The sequence below is a fragment of the Melospiza georgiana genome, chromosome 3 (assembly GCF_028018845.1).
Source record: "Melospiza georgiana isolate bMelGeo1 chromosome 3, bMelGeo1.pri, whole genome shotgun sequence".
Classification (NCBI taxonomy): Eukaryota; Metazoa; Chordata; class Aves; order Passeriformes; family Passerellidae; genus Melospiza; species Melospiza georgiana.
The window spans coordinates 101,558,282-101,581,151 of NC_080432.1; the positions used below are offsets into that span (position 1 = coordinate 101,558,282).

Below are 22,870 nucleotides of genomic sequence, written 5' to 3' on the forward strand. Positions count from 1 at the left end.
TAATGACAAGCACATGTTGCATGCTCATTGCAATTAAGCACTGATATGTGTTATTAACTGTAGACTCTTGAGATACCATTACTGAAAATTTCTACACAATTATCCCTCTTAGTCTCTACAAAATGATATATTTTCCTCTGCATACCATAAATAAAGCACTTCAAATCAAGAAAATACTTTCTACTGACCTCTGCAGCTTCTTGCTGTTGCTTGACTACAGATGGGTCAACTCCAGGTCCCTCCAGTTCTCGAATGAAGTCCTGAGTATCTTTAATAGTAGCTACAAGAGCCATATGATCACACCAAAACTTTTCAGCTAGTTCCATTACATCTAACAGTTTGGCCTCTCTTTCCTCAGTCAGGGTCTGGATGTCTTCCCAAATTAGGACCATTTGGTCTAGTTTATCTTGAACAGCTAAGCAACAAAGGAACTAGATTAGTACCTTGGCAAACAATTCTTGGTCATAAATCTCTCTACAGTTCTACAGCAGAAACATATGTGTACATTTTAAAATTTAGACTCTAAAATATTTCTTTGCAGGACTCCTTATAATTTTAAGTGGAAACAAACACAATGGCCTTTAAAAATAAAATAAAGGTCATATCCCCAACGAATTATTTTAAATGATGTTTTGTTTTTATAAATCTTAAGCAGCTTCTCCTGCAGAACATTCCCCAGATTAGAGGTCATCAGAAATGAGGAATTTTATATGCTGCAGCCTTCTGCATTTCCACTACATGAAAGTTTTCTCAGTCTATTACCTTTAGCAGACATATCCTTATCAGTGCCTTCTGAGCGAGCGATCATCTCCTCCCCTCTCTGTTTAAGTGTCTCATACACTGGCTGAAGTTTTTCCAGATCCACTGACACATTCTTATTTTCACTGATCTGCTCTTTTATCTTCTCAACCTCTGCTGAGATCGACGGTGGCTGCCTCAGACGTTCAACTATGCGCTTCAGACTCTCCAGAGTTGGATCTATCTTGTCATGGAACTAGGAGGGTGCCACAGGACACAAGGAAATGGCAGACAAATTAGAATATTTAAAAAAACCCAACAAACTAAAACACGGCATCTGAAATTATCTTAGAAAAAAGTACTTGACATCTCTATCCAACATATGTATGTGCAAATTGCAATACCTCCCTCTAGGCCCTTTTAATTCTAAGTTACAAAAATAACCCTGCAAAATGATAGGTTCTGTCAAATTCAAGAACTTTTCCATTAAGTTTGGTTCACTCCTGAGACACTCCCTCTGAGAGTACTATACACATGGCAGAATCCACTTACATTTAGTCCTGTGAAACCCATGGAGTTTGTAGCTTTAGAGAGCCATGGCTTTCTGACTTCATCATTTTAGAAAGATTTATACTTTACTATGAAAAACATACATTTTCCTGTTAGGACCAACATACTGATGTACTACCTCTGATTACAGCTTTATATGTAAGGTCATGGAAAAAGACATCTGTAAGTGGCCAGGAGGTGCTTGCTAGGGCAATAAAGGTATGGTACTTTCTGCAAATAAAAGCACATAACAGTGTATATACTGTATTCTTCCATGTTTGACTGGGCCCAGGGAGGTGCTCAGAAATTCAATTACAGCTGTGTTAAAGTGGTTCAGCCTTTGGGATAGGTCCAAAGTTGGCTTTATTATGTGCTTTTGGATGCACAGAGATTCCTAAATATCTCGCACCACCACGCCCCTTTCAAATTAAAGAAATCAATAAATTGTGGGTGCATTTAATAACTCTCCAGGATCTACAAAAAGCATTCCTGACAACACTTGGAAAAGATGCTCACATACCTTATGTGAATAAATAGCTACCTCTCTTCTATTCAAAGGAATATACACAGGCAAAATAATTACTTTTTCCCACCATACAACCCACTTCAAATCTGACTCTGTGACTAACATTACAGGCCTCAGTGTTTTTTGTTAGAAGTGTGAATATCACACAAGACAACAAAATGTGTTATGAAAGAATAGTAGCCTTCCCACATGCAAGACTTCCAAGAAACTGATTGTGGTAACAAAACCTAACAGAAGTGATAAAAACTGAAATTAATTTGGCAATATTTGTGTCTAATTTTAGGACACAGATCCCATTTTTAAGTTGTCAGTGCATTCAGTAGGTCTCCTTGTACCAACTTCAACAAATAGGACAAAGTGTTTTAGAACTTAAAAGGAAGAAAATGCAAGTCATTACAACCTCTCATTCTAGCTTCATGCATTACATCCTTCCTTTGATACACAGTGCAATGTAATATAATTTCAAACCTGAAGAGTTAAATAATTACTCTTCGAGGACTGTCTAGACAAACATTGACATAAACATCATAGTGCAGAGATCTGATAATACATATTCACATATCTTCATAAAAAAAGATTTTATATAATTACATTCTGTGGGCATTACAATGTTTTGCTTTGCCATCTGTGTATACATTTAAGTATATAAAATGAACCATAAAGTATTGCATAAATAATTCAGTAATTTCTCAACATCTGATTATGTTCTAGGTGTTACCAAAGAATGCATTTTAATTCTTCCTTTCTGTACTTAGCCAGTACAACATGTTGATGTCTATCACATACAAAACAGGGACTCTAACACTAAATAAATATCTTAATTTTCAAATTGGCAGCTCCACATAAGAGGAGGAATATACATTTATGACAAATAAAAAGAGAGGATTTAAATAATCAGGCATATTTCAGAGGTGCGAATAGGGAAGCTGTTTAGAATGACTGAAAGTTTAGAAAGTTTAGTAAATAAATAAATAAATAAATAAATAAATAAATAAATATATATATATATATATATATATATATATATATATATATATATATATATATAATAAAAATAAAATATGCCTATAACCACTTCAAAAGCAGGATGATATGTCATTTAGTTTTGCCTCACATTCTTAAACTCTGCAGGGGCTTGGAATATGACATTTATCATAATGACCTGACAAAATTACTTAGAATGTAGAATTGTTAAGGTCTTCAAGGTGTATTTCTTTATTTAGTATTTAAGACCTAAGCAGAATGTAGCTCTTATTTCCAGTGAACAGAGAGGAAAAAGGGGAATTTCCTATAAAAACAGCAGTATAGAACAAAGTACTTTTATTCAGGTTTTTGTATGGGTTTATGTACAAAGTTTTATTGAGTTTCTTTTCTAAATCTGGTGTAGAGGAAAAAATTTCAGTGTGAATTTAATGACAACCCATATTTAACAGTACTTAAGAGTTGCCAGAACACATTTGACAATACTCTACTGAAGTTCATTTCATAGGCTGATGAAGCTAGAATATGCAACTTTTGGAGACTTGACCTGAGTTTTATGCTGATGGCATTTTGTGAAGTGTAAATTTCCTGGCAATACTTTTCTGTAGCAGTTTCAATGCATTATGTTATGTTTTTTGGAGTCTGCAGCAAAGAGCCAATGCCATCACCACTGCTAAACTACCCACTAGTTGCATTGCCAACTGTTAACCACAGCTGCAAATTTCTAGAAATAACTATACCCAAGTTAGTTAATTATACCCAAGTTAGTTAGTTAGCTGATGCTTCATTTGTAAGTAAATGTTACTTTTGATCAGTTGATCAAAACTAACACGACACTTATTTACAAATGAAGCATCAGGTAGCAACAGACCAGTAAGCGAAAACAAAAGTGAAAATCAAATGCCCCATCTTTAGACCACTAGTTTTACTTAAAAATTAAGCAGTTTAACATTTTTCAATGGCTGCAAAGTTATAATACTGACCAATATATAAAAATATAATCCCTCAAGATAAAGAAAAATCAATACCATTAGCAGTGGTATGAACATTCACAGACCATTAGGTTGAAAAATCCAAATGAAACCATAGCTTAGTCTTGATATAACCATGTAAGATGACAATGTGCATTTTTCCATTGAATGAACCCAATTATACTTTAACTGATACCTGGGTACACTGAGAAATGGCTTCATCCAGTGCCAGTGCTCGCTTTTTGACATCTTCCTTAATTTTACTGTACAGGGTGTCAGCTGCCACATATTTCTCTTGGATAGAAAAGCCTTCTCCTGGGCTCAGCTCCAGCAACTGAGGCCCAGTTTTGTTCATCTTATCTATATGAGGCTTGTGCTCAGCAATCAGCTCACGCAGTTGCTATAACAAATGAAACAACTTATCAGTTTCTTACCCTTGTACCACCACATTACAACTGTCCACACTTCCAACACATCCAGCTGGCAAGAAATTCCAAACAAATACCTTTCATCTTAATGTAAAGCAGAAATAAAGTTAATGACTGCTTTGCCAGTGACCATTCTTATTCCAACACAGAACTATGCAGGCATAAAACATCAGAACTAGAGACACACTGGAAACACTCTGGCAGGACATATGATTACAGGCAAAATATAAGATGCTAATTATGCATATGATGCTAACAACAGACATTGCCCATCATATTTAGTACCTGTAATGACAGAAAGGGCAACAATATTCCAGACATGGGCGTCACACCACCACATATATACTTTTCATGTTGATATTGGTCACATGCTGCAAAGCCTTTCATTGAAGAGCATCACAGAAAGAGGTACCAGCATTGCAAGAAAATTAATTCAAATTATCCTTGATTTAAGAACAGGAAACCAGCATAAGGGAGGGTCAAAGAAATCAGTGAAAAGGGCAAAAGAACAAGCAAGGGTGATCAGGAGAGACCAATCAACCTTGTTTATCCATCTCCCCTTCTGGCCACAAGACCCCTCTGTCTTCATAATAGCATTATTATTTAACTTACATAATGTTTAACAAGTAATTAGTAAGTGCATTATATTTGATCTCAGTGATCTATTCCTTCTCATCATCCACCCCAGAAGCAAAAACTGTGCTGCAGATTGTACAGGGGCTTGTGGAAGTGAAATGTCACAAGGTGTCTTTCAAGTTGTCTAAGGATTTCAGATTTTTCTTGCTTGCACTGACAAAAGGGAAAGGGTTTTGTTTGTGTGAGTAGCCCCAGCCTTCCCTCATTTTATTTACTTTCTCATCTCATCCCTCTCTTTTCAGAAAAGTCCCAGCCTTGTGAGAGGCACTGTCCCTCTCAGTGCTGTGAACTCCATGCATTTCTATCCAATAGCTCAGTGCAGGAACATGAGAGGTACATGCACTGCTCCTCCCAGCTGAGACAGTTTAAATTAATGAAGACCCAGAAAAGAGCCTATATCAGTCTCAGTGTAAATAAGTTTCCTCTCTTTACTACAGTCCTTCCCTTAAAAAGGAATCCAGATGCTGGCTCTCTTCCTTGTTCCTCCCCAGAAGAGGGGACATTGAGGAGACTGGGAAGGGAAGACAGTGACACAACTCTTCAGTCTCCCAATGCCAAAACAGAAATGAAAATAACCCCCGTGACTCTAACTACTTACTTTGAATGTAACTTCATTTGTACACCTTGCCACAAGAAAAAATAATGTTGATTAGTTTAGAGGAGGAAAAGGAAATTATAAGAACAGTTTGAAAAATTTTAGGAAATAATTTTTGTGGTTTATTTTTGAGCACAAAGAGATGATTTGACAGGCCAAAAGCGTGCACATGTCTGGGTCTAAACCTTATGCTAAAATACTCTGCCAACAGCTCATTTCAAACCAAACTAACTGCATGATACTCACATAGAATCAACTCTATGAATTCCACAACTTGGAGCAAAGATAGTCAGCAGTAAATACATCAGAACAGAAACATTAAGTTCTCATTCACATTTGAGAGCTACCTTTTTTTCTTCTTCTTCTTCTTCTTTTTAATGGAACAACAAATTATTTGGTCTTCTTCATGATCTACTATTGGGTAAACAATTCTAGCAAACAAGCATTTCAGAGCAGATTACGTGTTAAAAGTGCCTGACATTAATCTTCAATTTAACAAACAAATCTCAGCTAATGGCACAGCCCGGGGAAAATGCAAAATTAGAAGCTCATCTGAAAGGCTTCTCATAGAAGCAGCATGATTAAAGTAGATGAGGAACAATCCTGCAAGTAAAGCAAGCATGATATGGTTCACAGTGACTAATCAAGGTAGTTTGTAAAGCTTATGTTATGCAGCTAGTCTTAACAGAACATGTTTGTTCTTTCTGAACATAATAGGAAGACAAATGGGTGAACCTGGTGTTTACCAGTACATAAGAGTGGCACATTTCATTAGCTGGTCTCAAAGTAAACAAGACTTTGAAGCCAGGGTTCATGCTATCTAACTTGAGTCACTTAATGGAGGCAGCTGAAACAAAAACAACACTAGTTACTCCATGCTTAGCAGGGAGAAACAGGTATCTCCAGTGGCTGTGCAGGTTTTGCATCTGCCAAAACATGCAGGTTCTTAACCTCAGTGGGATGCATAGAATCATAGAATTGTTTAGGTTAGAAAATATCTTAAAGACCATCCAGTTATCCTTGTGCCATGGGTAGGGGTGTCACCCACTGGATCAGGTTGCCAGGGCCCCATACAACCTGGCCTTGAACACTTCCACAGATGGGGCATTCACAGCTTCTCTGGGCAACCTGTGACAGTGCTTTACCAGCCTTTGAATGAAGTAGCCACGTGGCTGTCACAGAGAAATTTCAGAGAAAATACTTTGATAGCATATTGAAAAGTAAGAAATTTGCCATTTTTAAATAATTTCAGACTCCATGTTCCTGAATTTGTAATAGCAATCTTGTCTGTCCTTCACAAAAAATAGGCATATATATCCCTTCCTGTTTTCCTTTGCAAGATGAAGCAACTTCATTTTGGAGGCAGCCATTCTTCCATGGGGAGGGATATGAGAGGCATCATTAAACTCACAACCTTTTACTTGATATAGGAATCACATATGATTCCATGTTATACTAGCAGTCACCTATGAAACATCTCCATTTTTATCCAAAGTCATTATATATCCATGTAAGAGAACCCATACAGTGGCCAGTCTACAACACAGTCACCTCTGTTTTGTGATGCTATGGTAAACAACTATTTATTTTTATTATTGCACAACAAACATTCTGGACATGATAAATTACTGTGGGATTGCTAGCCAAGCAATCAATTCTTGGCCCTCTAATTGTTCATCTTCTTTACTCAGCTAAGTTTAGTTTCAATGTTACCAACAAAACAAAAGTTTTTTTATGCATACATAAGATCAGCATATGTCCATATCTGTGTACAGATTATAACCCCCTTTTGTTTCTTGCTCCAACATCCCACATCTGTTCTTTCTGTTTCTGTTTTGGTTTGTACCAGTACTGACATTAATAAGTACTTTTAAATATACATACTTCTTATATAATACCTTTTATGTCTCCAGTTCTCCCAGGACAATGGCAATTTTTACCCTTTAGCCCTCTTTTATGCTTACACATCACCAGCTGCCTTCCCCAGAGACCCTTGCTTACAAGCACAGTTTGGTAAACAGCAGAGACACGACTGAAAATGTATATAAACTCTGTATTATTGACTTAATTATCTTTTTTTCAACAGAAGATTGATATAGTTTTAAGAATTTTGCAGAGCACTCCACAGTTATAAGCAAGATACTTTCTGATATTTAACACTTTCTTTTTCAAAACTGGCAAAATGCTTACCCTATGTTCTTCTTGTTGTTGTTTTAATGTTTCATATTCAAGGGCTGGTGCAGGAAGCTGAGAGATGATCATTTCTGTTTCAGTTAACCATGGCCAAAGCTCTTCATAAGTCTCCCAGAACTGGTTAACTAGGGACTGAGCCCGTTCCAGCTGGAGGTTTCTCTCTGAGTTCATTTGACAGACTTGATCATATTTCTGTAAGAGGCTTTCAATTTTTTTCTGCAAAATAATATTAATTTTTAAAAGTATGTTTTCCCATGTGTCTCTTACCTTCATTTCCAAACATTCTTTGATAATTTTAACACCAATTCACAGTGAATAAAATTTCAATTTTGATGTTTCTACAGCATCATTGTTTAAGGTGAACAGAATCAACAATGATGGAGACCAGAATTTGACAGAGTACTTGAAAATAATTAGAATACATTTAACAATACTGATATTGACAAATACCACTTTATTCATAGAGCTTCTAGTCAAGCTGCAAATGATTTGATGACAGATCTTAGCCCAACTTCCTTACTGCAGACACTTATCTTCAGTGACACTTGGCAGAAGATAAGTTTTCCACAGCATTTCTGATTCAAAGCAAGAGGAAAAATACACAAAATCTGTTGGGATGTTTAGTTTGGTTTGGTGGTTTTTTTGGTGGGGTTTTCTTTTCCACTCTGGCAAGATAATAGGATATTGTTGCAACTGTCATTTACAAACTTGCAACAGAAACCACAAAACACTATTTTCCAGGTTAGCCTACATTACTTAATGACAATGTATTACCATTACTAACATAGATAATAGTGATAGAACTATAAGGCTTATACATTACTAATTTAATGTATTTGGACATGTAATAATAAATGAAAGTATCAACTAGCTATAGTAGCTATATTTTTCCTGTGGAAAACTGCCCATGTTATCATGTTTATGAAATATTACATGTGACAATGCACATAAATCCTAGCCTTGGAAAAACTACATATAAGCAAGACATTCAATATGAAAAAGCTTTTCTTTTTTTCCCTTTGGCAGAACAAGCTATACTTTCATTTGTTATGTCTTGCATGTAAATTAAGCATAGAGATGCTATCCAGAGGACAGAACATAACCTTAACACACAGATATGCAGTACTTTTGACAAATAAAAATATTTAGTAGAGACTCACACAAAACTGCTCTGCCTTATGACTACAGTTTCATAGGCAGAACATCTCATCTATTTTAAATTGACTTAAGAGCAAATCAAATTTATTCAGAGATCCTGCAGCAGATCACAATTACTGAAGCATTGTTTTTCATGGACTGGAAGGACCGAATTTACACAAAATACCCAGCCTCACCGTAATTTAGCAAAAAATTCCCAATCCCACAACTAATCCTTCCCAAATGCCAACATGAAAAATCCATCCCTATATGTTTGCAGACCTGACGTTGGGCTCTCTGTGTCTGTGTGTAATAAACAAAGTCATAAGAATGCCTTTCATGGGCTGTGACAGGATGGAATAATCTTGGCAAGCAAGGTCTACTAGGAAATCAGCAGAAATGAAAGTAAAGACACACACTGAGGTGCAGAGCCAGTGAATTTGGCACAGAAATGCTCATGCCCAGAGCATCACTGACCCAAAAGAACTCGGAAGATAAACTGCCAGATTCCACACATCAACCCAGATGACTAACACCTCTTTACTCAATCATCTATAGGCTAAAATACTGTTTACTATGGATGAAGATGACAAATGGGGCTCCAAATTAATGTCAGGCAAAGAAGCAAGTACGCAGCGTTTGTTCTCTTGACATCCTGAAGGAAGGAGAGCAATGCACAACAGCATTTCCTCCAGCATCACAATCCTCAGACAGGAAGTGACTGTAATTAATGCTTTTTCATTAGTATTTTAAAAGACACAATAGGAATCCTTCTACTTGTACATTTTCTGCATATCTACCGCTGTAGCTGCAATTTAAGGAACTTTACCTTCATCATCTGTTTCTCTTCTTCAGTGCATGTTTTCATGATCTTATCCCCAGATTTAACAAGTTCATCTATAGTATCTTTGTGCCTTAAAATCTCCATGGTAAAAGCCTTGAAACACAATAAAAGTTGGTTAGAATAATATTTTTTTAAAATAAAGTATTGGAGCAAAAGCTGGTTTTGAAATGCATTAATTATGATTGGACTGAAAATTAAATCACGCCAGTACGTTTTCTAGATGGAGAGTGTGCCGGCCAATAATTAACATGACAGTTGGAAATGCATTTCTTTTACCTTTTGAACTTGCAGCTGAGCAGTGGTCTGGTCTTGCTCAAGCCTAATATCACCCAGAGACATCAGTTTCTTTTCTGTTTCTGCAATCCAGGCAAATTCAGCATCAGCTGCTTGATCAAACTAAATGAGGGAGACAAGAATTAGTTCAGCAGTTCTACAGATATGAAATTAGAATAACAGTTTCAAAAAATTTTAAGAAGATTAAACAGCATATTTTTGAATTTTTAGAAAGATAGCTTCTCAATTTCCATTTGAGATTTTTATATAAATGAAATACAATGCCCAAAATGGTTCTGAGGGATTGTAATACAAGCAGCTTAATTCATAAGCATGACAAAGCAACAGAAGCAAATACTTCTTTCCAAAGCCTACAGCTCTCTAACAGTCGTAAGAAAACAAAAAAGGATGATAATCTCAGAGTTTTAACTAGACTCCTTGTTTTCATTTTATTCTACTTTTACATGTCTTTTTCATCTCTGTGTTTATTATTACTGCTAGTGTAGGAATTAGCCTGAGACACAGTTGTTTGATGTTACCCTATTAATCTGAAGAGCTGCTTTGGTATTAAATGATCAGGGCAAAACAATCACTGCTCAGATAAGTTAGTGCAAAAACCTCACTGAATTTAGAGAAGACAGGATTTCATCCAAAACTAGGCCTCAGATTAAATGCAAAAGTTTTTTTGAGCATTTGGATACAGCCAGTCTTTTTCCTTCTGACTTTTAGATTAACTTCTGATTACAATAATCAACATTTAAATGCTTCAGAAATTTTCTAAAAGCATATATTGAGAAGAGTTTCTTACTAATTTGCAAAGAAAAGCATGAAATGAAGAATTTGGGGATCTCAGTCTTCTGAAATGTGAGAACAAATTTTAAAAAAACAAATCATACATTCTCTCTTCAGAACAAGTTTATAGGCATGTGCATTTTAGCACGCACATGTTGCAGTACTCAACCAAGGCAGCTGTGAGCCTAAGCCATAGAGAAATATTACATGGGATGTATCAGATGCCCATTGTAGAAACTTATAAGAATTTATTTAGTGAATTCGTTAAAACTCTGCCCCCTCTCCAAAATGACCTGAACCTTAATATAGCCCTGAGTTATTGTTAAAATCTGTTTAGGTCAGAACCTGCTACTTGTGTTGTTGAGGCCCACACTTCCCTCAGAAATCTTTTGAACACTCTCAGTCCCATTTGTCTTTAAAATATGCTGATCTGTGCCTTTATGGCTGAAGTCCATAAGAGCCCTGCTCCTTAATATATCTGGAATTCACTTTAGTCACTAACACAGACTTGTCTTAGTGGTTAATCATGAGTCCCACAAAATGAAAGAAACAGTTCTGAGATTTCACTCTTTATGAATCAATCTTTTTTTGTCTTTATAATCCATTTGTTACGTGAAAGAGCAGAACATTCTTTTTCACTATATGTCATTTCTCATTTCAAGTAACAGAAAGTAAGACTTGTCCTAAATATTGTGACATCCTACTAGAAAGGTATGTTCTGAAATAATCAGTACTGTAAACATTAGCATGAAGCACATGCACCAGTGCTAGTTAAATCCTGGCTTTAGAAACTACAGTTCACAATCAAGGTTTTCAGAAGTCCGTCTATTTACAACTGAAAGGGAGAAGATGATTTCAAATGTGCCAGATGTACAAACTAACTGCAGTGTGACTTCCTGATACCAAATATTCATGGGTATGTAAGTAATATTGAGGAAATATTTAATAGAAATAAAAACACCAAGGCAAGGCACTGAAACTTTTAAGTTAAATTGCATTGAGGAAGGGAAGGACTCGAAACTCAGTTTCCTGAAGGTATAGGATTTTCAATTTGTGATGCTTAAAAACAACATTAAGGAATAAAAAGCATAAAATTGGTACTCTCTGCATCCAAAATTTGAAATGTTTTCTTCCCATTATACATGGCAGTTACTTATGAGCCCTCAGCTACACTTGGAGTCACTATAAAATCGCCTACTTAATCCCCGTCCAGTTTAACCAAGCATAGCTCACTGTGGTACATTTTCTTCTGATCAGGAATGATTGAACTCTGAATATGATGATGCTGTGATTTTCTCCATGAATGCTTTCTAAAGCACTCTCTATGGCTGCTTTAGAGTGAAGAACAGGTAGAATATGACCTTGTGTTTCTACACAGGACTCCTTCACTGGAGGACTCCACCAAGGCCTTTACTCTCCATAAATGAAGACTAAACCATGCAGCTGAATTTATCTCTATTATCAGTCTGGTACCACTTTGCCCAGGTAGTTAAAAACCCTGGGCATTGCATTATTCTTCCAGCTTCCACTCACAACATGAAGCTATTCTGCCTAATCATCTGTGTTTCTTGCTGCATTCCTCACCTTGGTCCAGGAACATCTGACACGAAACCTACACTTCTACCAAAGCCTTGTATTCTCAGCAGGTCTGTCCTCCAGCCAAAATTTAATAGTATAGGCACTTCACAAATTGCCACAGGGCAAACTGAAAGAGCACGAGCTTCTCCAAAAATGTTTATTTTGCATAGCCAAATGGGAAGTATCTTACCCTTTACATTAAGCCACCCAAAACTTAATCACAGGATATGGTGTATAGGAGTTTATTGTGATGATGTGCTGAAGTGGAGGTTAAGGGTATGCAGCATGAGAGTGCAATGTGCCCTTCCATTAGATAGTGGAATAGCAGCTCTGGAATTTTCATGTCTGGATCTGAAACTGCTCAACTTATGCTAGAGGATGCAATGTACTCGTGGAATTCAGAAAATCTGAAGGAGAGCCAATATATAATCTCCTATCTCACCTTATCACTCATGAAAAAAATAAAATAGAAATCACCCTTCATTTTTGAGAGTTAGGTTAATGAGATGAGAAAATATTAATTATCAAACCCCTTAAAAAGAAACCTATGGCTATTTTTAGACTCAGTTAGAAGAAAATCTGAATTATTGCCTCTTTTAGCCAGCTTTTAGCAAATTTTGAAATTATGACACATGCTCTCTTTTTGTCCTGTTACAACTGTTTAAGAGAACTATACAGCAATAGGAGAAGTCTCCACCAATATTTGTACATGTGAACTGGAAAACTGTTTCCACATTTATAAGCTGGCTTAAATATGAGACTACTTAGTGACAAAATTAAGGCCCAGTTCTCAAAGCGTAGTCACATATACTTCTATGCATGTATAGAAACCTCCACATACTAAATAACTCAGGTTTTGCACCCCAAGAAGAAAAGCATTGTAGATATTAATGAAAGTGTTATTTAAATCCTCCACTACAGCTTGAACAAGGTCATCCAGCTTTTAATGGTCTAACGTGCAGAGGAGCTAGACAATCAACAGATGTAAAAGGTGGCCAGCCTAGCAATATCAGTGCCACCTCCAGAAAAGTGGCTCAGGATCTTGGCTCACATTTTACTTAACACAACATGATGTACAAAAGACCTGGGCTATTCAGTTCTTAAGCAAACTCCGACTTAAGGAGCCACAGATTAATAACAGCAATTTTAGCTAAAATATTTTTGTTTTCATCAACAAAATGGGAGACAACAGAGTACAGATTAACAGATTTTTGGCATTCATATTTTAACACTGGAATCCCATTTCATTCAAATGGGCATTGTGCTGCTCAAGCATAACAAACTTTTGGCAACACTATTATAGGACAGCTTTTGTTCCAGTACACACGTCCAGAGACTGTTACTGTCCAAAGAACAGTTTTCAGTACCTGCTGGGATCTCAGGAAGGCAGCATCGATCTCATCCACCTTCTGAGAGATGGTGTCACTCACTAATCTGTAACGTTCGTTGTCCTCCGTTATCATCTTGTCCAGCCCCTCTCTGGCCCTCCACGGCACCAGCTCCAGGAAGGCACTGCCAACCTCATTCAGAGTGTCCACCAAGCCTTTGTTGTTCTTTGCTTCTTTCTTCAGCTCCTGTAAAAGGCCATGTAAAACAATTAAACCATTTAAACATGGCAGTATATGAACAGAACATACAAAGTTTGCAGATTTTTCATTCTTTCAACTGCTCCATGAGTCCAGAACTGAAATGCTTCCCACACAAAACAAATGGCTAACTTAGAATACTTATTTTCAACTAAACTGTATTGTCTTTTTGATACTGTAAGCTGTTTGACAGAAAGGTAACTGCTTCTTAAGAGAATTTTCCACAGAATTTACCCTAAATATATTTCTCCATTCAGTATGACTGTCTGAAAATTTTCTAAGAATTGTTAGTACTTTGTGAAACATCCAAAGAAAATAAAATGGATGGTTGTGAACTGCAACTCCATAAGGAACTAAATGAGCAGCAAATGCAATACAGCAAAATATGATGAATTCAAATTATTTCTGCAATGACTGGATTAAATTTCAAGCACACATTCATACAAAGGAACGAACTTTTATCTGTGTAGAACTTCCCATCTATTAAAGAAATATAATAGATTTTTTTTAAGCTTCCACCCTCAACATTTTCTATACCATGCAGCTTACACTCCGTTTTTTTCTTTTGAAATAGATCTTGTTAAACAAAATTATTAATATGTTTAAAATGCTGACACTTTACAGGATTTTATCCATGCCACAGCTAAAGAACTAAAATAACTTTGTTTGACAGCCTATGAAGTTTCCCAGTCTTAGGTAGCTCCTCGAATAAAACGAAAATGTTGTTCTTCCCTTGTGCTAAAAATAAACCTCAGCCTAATTTCATAAGTGATCATAACAGATGACTCTGGAAAAAGAGTTTGATTCTTAACTACTGTTACTTTTATTCAAATGATCTGATACTAAATTTAGTTACTAAAAAAATTATTTCATACCAAGCATAAATTAACACAAAACCTCACTGAATTACAGAACAGTAAATAATTGACAGGTTCTAGACCTACTTTTTGTCTTTCTTGTACTTGGCTTAATTCTTCACCCTTTGGCATTTGAGTTTCATATGAGAGTAACTCCATCTCTACTTCATCAAGCCATTTGCAGAGCTCCTCATGAGTTGAGTGCAGTTGGCCTGCAAGCTGCAGAGCCTGCTCTAAAGTCTTGGATACATCAGAACTTAATTTTGTAATGTCTTTGTATCTTGCTTTAATGCCTTCCAGTTTATCTTGAACGATTACAACTTCATCACCTAAAATATTAAAGGAATGTTATTTCCCATGATCACAAATATTTAAAAAAAAAAACAAAAAACAAAACCACCACCACCACAACTAAAAAACTAAAATCCCAAACTCTACATATTACAGAAAACTCAGTATTTAATTTATAAAATAATGCAAACAAGGTGAAAAGGCCAATCCTCAACTATTGTAAATTATCCTACCATCACTAAAACCCACAGAAGTACAAAGTTTACCTCAGTTCAGGATCAGTCCTTCTGTCTTTTTTCGGCTTTACTAAACTATTACGAAGTAAGGAGTTAAATCCAATTTTAAACAGAAATGTTCTTATTAAAAAAAATCCACCTTTAAATTCAAAATACTTCTTATAAAGGCCAAATAAAAGATATAAAAGTGTTACTGAAAATGTAAAGAACAAAAAAAAAATTTCTATATATCACTAACTAGACTTTCAATTACACTAGATTTTGACATCACAATCCACCCTCATTGCTGTCCATTTGAAACACAACTCAAAAGGCTAAAAGAAAAACAGTGCATTGAAATTTATTAGCTATAATATTAGATATGTTCAGATTTCATCATAGAATATGTGTAATGTCAAAGTTTGGAACAGAAAAGGATAATACCACCCTGCACTAACATGTACGTCTCAAAGGGTTCAAGAACTTTATAAGTATAGGAAAATCTGGGCAGATGTTGATCTACAGAACAGACACATTGTGTAGAACTGGAATGCAACTTTTCCTACAGTATTGGCTCCCATGGCTGAAGTTTTCCCCTTGCAGTAATAGGTAGTCTAACATCTTGTTCATCTGTGGATGCCTGCAGGGAATTTACTGTGTCCACTGCCAAACATCCCTCCATTATGAGTAATGTCCACAGCTCACTATTAGGAATGGAATGCAGGTTCACTAAGATAATTTTCCACTTAAAATAATAAAAGGTTTCAAGGGCTAAATTCTCTGCAGGCAAAAAAGGCCTTTTGCTCACTTACATTAAAAGTAAAATTGGCCCCAAAACATAGCCTAGGTTGACCTCAAACCTTATTAAAAGAAACAACTATGATTGCTTTAACCAGTAAATATGAACCATATTTACAAGCTTCACTTTAATTTTCTTAGGCAAGTACAAGGAAAAAAAGTATGACAAATTATAGTTTTATGTTAGTTCTCACCTGTTGTTTGCTTGAGAAGCTCTAAGCCATTTTGTATAGCCAAATCAACATTTTGTTTTCTAAGAAGAATCTCTTCCTGAAGATCCTATGAATAAAGGTCATTTATGTTAGCACAGACCTAAAAAATATTTTTATTTAGAATAAGCATACTGACATTTTAAACAAAATACATTAATGAAAATCAATGATGTATGGGGATATAAATCAAATTAAAAACATGAATTAAATAAGAAATGAACAGAAATCAAAATACCAGTAGTTCAGAGTGCTGTTTCTCAAGCAATTCTGTGTTGCAGTCTTGGACTGACAATTTGTTCAGTTTATCATGGACTTCATTCAGCCAGTTCATCAATTCAACTTCGTCCTCCCCAAAAATCTGAGCATTGCTGTAAGCTTGCTGGAGAAGTTCAGACCTGCTGTTGCTCTTCTCTTGAATTTCAATGTATCGTGCCTGAGCAGAATCTAGCTTTTCCTGCACCATATCTTTATCTTCCCTGGAGCTCATAGTCTTTAGAGACTGACCAGCACTAATGGCCTGATGCAAACTCTTATTGTGAGCTAGGACATCATCTTCTAGGGCCTATATTTTAGTGTCAATAATGAAGAATAATGGAAAAGAAAATCAGAAAAACATAAAATAAATTGAGGTGAAACTCAAGAAAAATTGAACAAAAAAAAGGACATATTGTCAACATAAATGTATAAAACTTAAATTACAGGGAAAAAAAATGAAAAAGTATGGTGAAATGAGTACAGTCCAACAGCTCTGCCAGCTTTACAGAAGCATCTAAAAAGAATGACCAAAGCAAGTGAGTGGTTTGTATCTTACTTTGTGCTGAGCAATCTGCTGCTGCAGCTTGGAGGCCTGTGTCCCAATGGGCTCTGCATTTGCAAGCCTCTTCTCTGTGGCTGTCAGCCACTCCACCAGGGGCTCCAGAGCTTCATGGAACTGCTGTGCTACCACCGAGATGCCTTCCAGCTGACGGTTCCTACCAATGCACCCAGGGAAGGGTTATCTTTTGTGATCAAGTGAGTGTCAGACAGTTTTAATAAAGAAAAAAGTCCCTTGAATCCTTTGAAAAACACTCCAGAAATAATTCAATCTCATTGTAGGAATCAGTCACCAAATGAAACAGACATATATCCATGACACTTAGTGAAAAGCAAGGTAAAGCAAAAATCAAATAAAATTAAAAACAAACGCACACCTCCAAGGCATTTGGCTAATATACCAATTTTGAAAATAAAAATAATATCACTTTATTCATATACTTTTTTAAAAAAATAATCTAGCCCTCAATTCAGCAAAACATTGTTTTATAGCTAGTTAAGATAGTTCTCAAGTTTCCAGCTGTCCTAAAGCATAAAGTTACATTCCCTTGACTATTATACGTGTTTTAAAGTCAGGCAAAGGCTTTACTGAACCAGAATGCTACCTCAGTGTTGTAAAATATCTGTAATCATTTTTTCAATGACGACAACAGAATTATTTGGTTCTAAATTTGCCTCTCTTGTCCTGGATAAAAGCTCTCAATGAAGTTAGTGAGACAACATTAATAAAGCACAGAGACTTGACCTCCAAAACAGAAAAGCAGCATCTAAAACATTTCCGTTTCAGTCTATTACATGTCAGAGAAGACTCTTGATTACAGCAGTGCTGAACAAATGTCATTCAAGCAGACTTTTAGGAGAGATTTGTTCTACATGAAAACATCACAATAATGTTGTTCAAATGAGGATCTCATTCTAGATAAAAGCTACATTTATATGTGTTTTCCAGGCCTTATAAATAAGGTAGACTTTACAAACTTAGCCATGGAACACTCTGTGGGGTACTCTACATAGTTTTCAAAATCATCTTCAAATTCCTTCTTCGTTTCTAGAGAACCAGCCAAAGAACAATGGAGACAAGCTTGCAGATAATGATGGCTTGGGAAAAGCTGCAATTTCATTTGTAATTAGATATCGCCAGACTGGGAGGATATTATTAAATTAAACATGACATTAACATTTACCCCAGCTAATGAGTCAGATTCCTTCAATAAAAAAGAAGGAAAAAAAAAAAGGAAATAATAGTCTATTAGCAGTTAACTAATTAAATAATCCTATTATTAGTATGAGGTAACAAAACAGGCTCAGCTAAAGAAAGGCTACCAGAAGGAATAGAAGACAGCAGAAGTGAGGTGAGTTCAATGCTACTCTAAGTCCCAGCACAACCATCTGTTCTTCACTGCAAAGCTTCACTGTGCACTTTAAATTTTTCCACAACTTCCCAAGTCCTCTCTTACTCTCAATTATAGGCCTTTTTCCAAGCTGTCTCATACAGTCTTCTCTCTACTCTGAAAAAGACTGTCCTTCTCAATTCCCCACCCAGAAAACATGCTGAGTAACCCTTTCAACACAGCTTTCTGCAAAGACACTTTCCAGCTCATAACTTTACAGGTGTTTTACCCATTGACAACAACTCGTAAATGTAAGTCTGTGTTTACATAGATACTGTATGCATGGACTTGGTTTGATTTTTTTCCAATTGGAACTTGAAGTGGACCTCAATGTCTTTTAAGAGATAGAATATATAACCTATATATATTCTATCTCTTTTATATACATATATATATATATATGCCAGAATACATATATCTATATACTTTAAAGGTCCTTTTTTTTCTTGAAAACTAAGGGAGCTCGGCACCTTGCATGCATCTGCAACTGACATTATGATGACCTCTGAGTTGCAGAAACTAATTCTGCAGATACTATTTTAAAAAAAATGAAAGAATTGTAGCAATTTCTTCTTTGTAGCAATTCAGGACTTTGAAGTTCCAACAGAATATCATTATTATTTGTTAGGTGTAAAATTTGCGCTTGATTCTATTGCAAAACAGGTTCTTGCCTCAAAACACTTGCATTCTAATTAATTAGCAGAGATAATTAATTAAAATTGTTCAGAAGATACATATGTAGCTAATCCTAGCAGATTATCACAAAAGACTAAACATTTTTTAAAAGAGCTTTTTGTCTCTTCCTGTGACTTTTCTCCACTTTTCCCTCAGAGGACCCATATATACATCAAGACACAAAGCCATAATGCAATAAAAAGCATGATAGTACTTCACAGTATGGAGTTCCACATGCTGCTTCTAAACATCCATCACAGGCTATGTCTACATTTCTCAAAGCCATGAAAGAATTTCAAGTACCTTGTTTCAGCTTTACTGAGCAAGGCATCCCATCGGCTGTCCAGGAAACTCAGCTGTTTCAGGATCTTCACTCTGTCAGCAGCCTCTGCTGACTCCGCAATTTTCTCCCCTTCGCGCTTGATTGCCTCAACAGTTGGCTTGCGGTCATCCAGCAGCCTCTGCAGGAGCTGCAGAGAGAGCAATCCAGCACCAGTTATTAAGAAATATTGCAATAATGCAAACAGTAGACTTCTTGAAAAGCCCTTAAAACAAAACAAAAAAACAAAAACCAACACCAAAAACTAAATCACAATGCCTGTATTGTGATAAATATGTGAACAAAGCCAATCAAAGAGACACACGTAACACACACATCAACCCCTTCCCTGACCAACACAGGCTCATTTTAGTTTCTCAGTTGTTTTCCCAAGTACACTGGAGTTTCATGAAGCCCAAGCAACAACCCTGGTTCTCTGAGGTAAGGATGTGCAGCAGCCCAAAAAGTGAACACATAGAGGACAAAGTTCTACATAACACCCTTGGGGGAATCCAGCTATCTAGAATTCAGTTACATTTTATCGGAACATTTATGGGAAAACTGCATGCCCTGCCAGATTTGGCTTCACAGAGGTAATTCAGATACATAGAGAGATGAGAAAATGGAAACTAAAACTATTGTACAATCAACTCATCACTTATATGAGATACAGTTGAGTTCACCAATCTAGTGTAGTACATTAACTTGTCTGTGAAGAATAAAATGTGTCTCTGTCTGCAATCCTCCTTTCCTCCATTCCCTAGGTGCCTTTGGACACATTAACATTTTGCCACCGCAGGTATCCCAGGATGACAACCTGTACTGGCCATAACTTTATATAAAATCCCTGGGTGGCAGTGGGCCACACTGCATGAATTGTATGTTTTATCAGCTACATTATCATTCTTTTTTCTATAACCACTATAAAAATATGACAAAGTTGATGACCCTGATAGAGTTTCTACATTAGCACAGACCACTTCCCAATGGGATTCCAACTAATTACCAACAGTGATCACATGAAGATCAAGACCCAAGGATTTAAGTCCGTAATCTGCAATCTTATCTCTAGTAGTAGAGTAAAATTTTACTAGGCTTTATTTCCTACCTTTCAAATGGCCAAATACTGGATTTTATGCTTTCTCTTTTTCCAATGAATCTTTAACATCCTTTCTAGCTAATGTTAATAAACCAGAGCTCAGATTGCACAGTATCACTCTGTCTTATATCCAAGGAGATGAGCACTCCTCCCAACCCTTTACAAAGTCTTGAGTTTTGAACAGATGGCTCCTTTAAACACCTCAGCACACCCCAGTGTAATATAATACACTTGAATAGATATTATGCTTTGCCAAAGCCTGGGAGTTTATTCTCATTGGTCCAGTGGAAGGAGATTCTGAAACCATTTCACTTACCTTCTGTTCTTGTATTTGGGCCTTGACAACTTTGAATTCAGCAGATGGTGGTTTCTGATTAGCCACAAGATCTTCTGTATCAATGAGCCAGCTAAGCAGAGATTCAAGGGCATCCTGAAATCTCCCACAGTGGAGAAGGGCTTCCTGCAATTGTGCAGCACGCTGGGCAACCTAAAAAACAGCAGAGGATCTCACCTATTCTTTTTATTTCTGTGAAGTAGTTAGTCAAAATATGTAGAACAGCTGTCAATATCACTAATAAATACTATCATTTTTATAACTATTCATAACAACACTATGACACAAATCAGCATGAATCTAATTCATGAATTGGGGCTGGAGACATCCAATGAAAAGAACAGACTGACTCCCAGTAACTCAGCCTGCTCTAGTAATTCCTTACAAGTTACTCCAGCTTTATGTAGCTACAGTACTATGAAATATACTGATGGGATGTTTGCATTTCAGATGGTCTTTATTTTCCTTATAGAAAGAATGAGCCAGGATTTCAAAGTAACAGCTCTTAATAAGGCCCAATAATGCCATTAATGAGAAATAAAAATAGGAAAGGAGAAGGCAAATATGTGAACCACAGGTGTATCTGGTTCTGCTGCATCACTCTTTCAGGAATGGAGCAGAAGATGAGCACCATTTTTACTCCCCACCCATTCCATTTCCAACAGCAGCTACTGCTGAAGGAAGACTTCTGAAAAGCACAGAAAAACATCTACAGCCAGTTTTTCAAAGCAGTGGTACTTTCTGATGTCTCAAGCCATACAATCCTTAATGTGCTGTAAAGGAAACATGGCACCAGTCACACAAAGCTGAGCTGTATCACTGCTCTGTGCAGGTACAACAGTGTACACAGAGCAAATACAACAAGCTGAAAAAACATGCAGACAATGACTGAAAGTGGGACTGGATCTCTAGGGATCTCTTCCAACCCCAATTTCATGATTCTGTGAGCCTTTCCTGAATAAAAATCTAGAAAAGACCTACAGAAAGTTTGGCAAAACCTTATAAATGACAGCAACACCTCTGGCTTTTAGCAATATAAATCTTATCCTTAGAATTACAAAAAAAGTGATTGTGTAAAGCAAATACAACTCATATTCTTAGTGAATATTTAATTTCCTGTATTTTGAAAGACATCAGCAAGCAAACAACCAAAAGGCAGAACACAACAAAAGCAGGACAGTATACAAGATAATAACCTTCTTATTAAGAGTCTTCCATCGGGTGTTGACATCTTCAAGGTCGTGTTCAAGGTTTTCTGTGCTGGTACTTTTAGCTGCACTCTGAATAAGGCCCTGACCCAACCAATTTACTTCCTGTTGTTTTACTTGTAAGGGTTCAATTTCTTCTTTCTGGAATACCTGCAGTTGAAACCCAAGATAGACATGAAACACAGTAACTTCAGTCATAAAATGCATATGATGTTTACATGACAGTATGCAACAAAAACGTTACTTAAAACTGGTGTCTAGAAGAAAGGAAGCCATTCCTTGTCAGGACCTGCCTAAAAAACCATTAATAAATCTAAACAGAATAGACTTAATCTAAACAGAGTAAATTCAATGCATCATAGAAGGGGAAATGGCATACATTTCCATGAGTAGTTTTAGATAGGAAGGAAAAGAACAGAGAAAAACACAGGTGGTGAAAGTTCAAGGGGTTGAATAAAGAAAACTTCTGATAGAGGGGTAAAATAAAAGACTGGACAAACTCATCTGTTTAATTATCTATCTATAAAATCTAACAAAAAATGGCACAGACCAAGAGAGACAAGTGGGCATTTTTCCAAAATAGAACTAAACCCAAAGTTTTAAGTCAAAGAAACAGTGAAGGAAGAGATATTTTAAGATCTGTTAAGGAGATTATAATGGTAACAAGTGAGGAGGAGGCACTACAGATGCTGTTGAAACAATATCCCGGCAGACACTCAGGAAAATGGGCTTTCATTCAAAGGATACTCTTGCTAATTGCCAAGGCTTTGACCGTGCCCAACAACAGTTTGAACAGTTTTGTGTTTGCTTTATTTTACTCCTGCAGGTATT

The 22,870-nt window shown here is 36.3% G+C and overlaps 1 protein-coding gene across 4 annotated transcripts in view; it reads right to left on the bottom strand.

The window, feature by feature from the left end:
- The window catches only part of DST (dystonin), a 289,158-nt gene that overhangs the window by 43,273 nt on the left and 223,015 nt on the right, over nt 1–22,870 (bottom strand). For 3 of the 4 annotated variants that reach the window (XM_058019984.1, XM_058019986.1, XM_058019985.1), the window contains 14 exons: nt 22,028–22,189; nt 20,814–20,984; nt 19,383–19,549; nt 17,012–17,171; nt 16,436–16,762; nt 16,183–16,267; nt 14,772–15,013; nt 13,609–13,815; nt 9,875–9,994; nt 9,584–9,691; nt 7,615–7,833; nt 3,962–4,165; nt 763–994; nt 189–415 (listed from right to left, as the gene is read on the bottom strand). In XM_058019984.1, the coding sequence (XP_057875967.1) occupies nt 189–415; nt 763–994; nt 3,962–4,165; nt 7,615–7,833; nt 9,584–9,691; nt 9,875–9,994; nt 13,609–13,815; nt 14,772–15,013; nt 16,183–16,267; nt 16,436–16,762; nt 17,012–17,171; nt 19,383–19,549; nt 20,814–20,984; nt 22,028–22,189 (2,631 nt within the window). The remainder of the gene's footprint in view (nt 1–188; nt 416–762; nt 995–3,961; nt 4,166–7,614; nt 7,834–9,583; nt 9,692–9,874; nt 9,995–13,608; nt 13,816–14,771; nt 15,014–16,182; nt 16,268–16,435; nt 16,763–17,011; nt 17,172–19,382; nt 19,550–20,813; nt 20,985–22,027; nt 22,190–22,870) is intronic. The other variant, XM_058019982.1, reaches the window with a different exon arrangement.